The sequence below is a fragment of the Austrofundulus limnaeus genome, unplaced genomic scaffold (genome assembly GCF_001266775.1).
Source record: "Austrofundulus limnaeus strain Quisiro unplaced genomic scaffold, Austrofundulus_limnaeus-1.0 Scaffold16, whole genome shotgun sequence".
NCBI classification, from domain to species: domain Eukaryota; kingdom Metazoa; phylum Chordata; class Actinopteri; order Cyprinodontiformes; family Rivulidae; genus Austrofundulus; species Austrofundulus limnaeus.
In genome coordinates this window covers 182,863-184,508 of record NW_013952418.1, presented here as the reverse complement: position 1 = coordinate 184,508, position 1,646 = coordinate 182,863, and the positions used below count along the sequence as shown (strand labels likewise).

At 36.9% G+C, this 1,646-nt stretch overlaps 1 protein-coding gene across 2 annotated transcripts in view; it reads right to left on the bottom strand.

The window, feature by feature from the left end:
- Positions 1 to 1,646, bottom strand: part of stk16 (serine/threonine kinase 16) — a 7,509-nt gene that overhangs the window by 2,321 nt on the left and 3,542 nt on the right. For both annotated transcript variants that reach the window (XM_014002996.1, XM_014002998.1), the window contains exon 5: positions 508 to 595. In XM_014002996.1, coding sequence (XP_013858450.1) covers positions 508 to 595 — 88 coding nt within the window. The remainder of the gene's footprint in view (positions 1 to 507; positions 596 to 1,646) is intronic.

Here is a 1,646-nt window from a genome sequence, read left to right as displayed (position 1 = left end):
TGCTAAAATATATAATTTATTGGAAATAAGCTTGAAAAATAAACATGAAGGTCAAATAAATTATAAAACATGAGGTAAAGTTCTCATTTTTAATTTAATTGCTGTATTTTAAGTGTATTTATTTATTTATTTATTAGTCCATTTCTGTATTTCTGATTTCATTTCTACTTCTGTCAGCTTCATTCCTCCATGTTTTTATGTTCAACCAGAGAACGCTGCACTGACTGAAACACTGAAAACAGCAGCAGACATCAGAAATGTTTCTCTGCCATCTAGAGGCAGAAAATCAGACGCATTCAGTGAAAAATCGATTCAATCTGAACAAAGATTAAGAGTTAAATAAAAGCTTGTTGTGGGTGATAACTCTCTAATTATTGTTTTATTTTAATATTTAATGAGGATGATGATGTCACTTGGTTTTTAGGTGATAAAAAAGGGAGTTTCCTGTTTTACAAACGGTCTTGATGTCTTAGTTTTTTATTAATTTATAAGTTCCTGCAGCCGTACCTCAATTCTTGCCCGGTTCATGGAGCCCAGGTCCATCAGAACCGGTTTGTTGTCCTCATCCAGGAGAACGTTGGTGGGCTTCAGGTCTCTGTGGAGCCACGAGTTCACAGGGAGAGTTTYATATTTCTGGACTTTTACAGAAATTAGTCATAAAAAAAAACAATGTGTGGTTTTATACACAGATCAGCCAGAACATTATGACCACCAGAAGAGGAGCTACGGGTCCGAGAGAAAAACCCAGACCTCCCTGGAAGGCAGGGGTCCTGGAGGGCCACCATCCTGCAGGATTCAGAGGTTTCTCTGCTCCAACACCTGATCTGAATGAGGTGATTAACAGGCTGCTGCAGAACCTGAAGAGGAAATTTAATCACTGAGTCAGGTGTGCAACAGGTCAAATAAGCAGCACCTCGAGGACCAGGGTACCCCACCCCTCCCSCCTCACACGAAGGTCTGAGTTTTCCTCCTGGACCTGCTGCCTCGGTGACCCGGTCGTAGAGGATGAAGGAGCAGGTTCCTCTCTTTCTGACAGCGGAGGTATCAGATATATTTACACACATTTAACTCTTCAGCTCCGAGGGGTTTTCTTGAAGGTTTTTGCTCTAAATCACATTTTTAAATGTAACTGAGTGAATCTCAGCTTTTACAAACTYTACTTAAATAATCTTGGTATCAAAATAAAGCAACACTTGGGAGATTTCATCAGAAGTGTAAATATTAAAACAGCTGCTGTGGTTTTAGACATATTGGGGATGGAACAGAATTTTATTTTATTTTTTTCCTTCTCGTCTGAATAATGTTTTCATTAGACAGTATATAACCTATTTAAAACCAATGAATCAGGTTAAAAACTCCTGAAACCATAAATCCACTTGTGGACATCACCTGTGCAAAGATTCATGCTGCTAAAATTAACTGGAGCAAAGTTACAGAGGTTTTAGTAAAGAAATTATTTTGCATTTTGTCTTTCTGCACAGAACAGACCATGATGGTTCCTTTAATAAATGTTAAGAAATCTGAAGTTTTTACATCCAAAAAGTTATTTATTTTTTCTTACCTGCCTGAAAAAAACGTTATTAAATGTTTGTTCTTTTGAAAAATTATCCAAACATTTATTTGTCTCCATATATACAGTATTATAT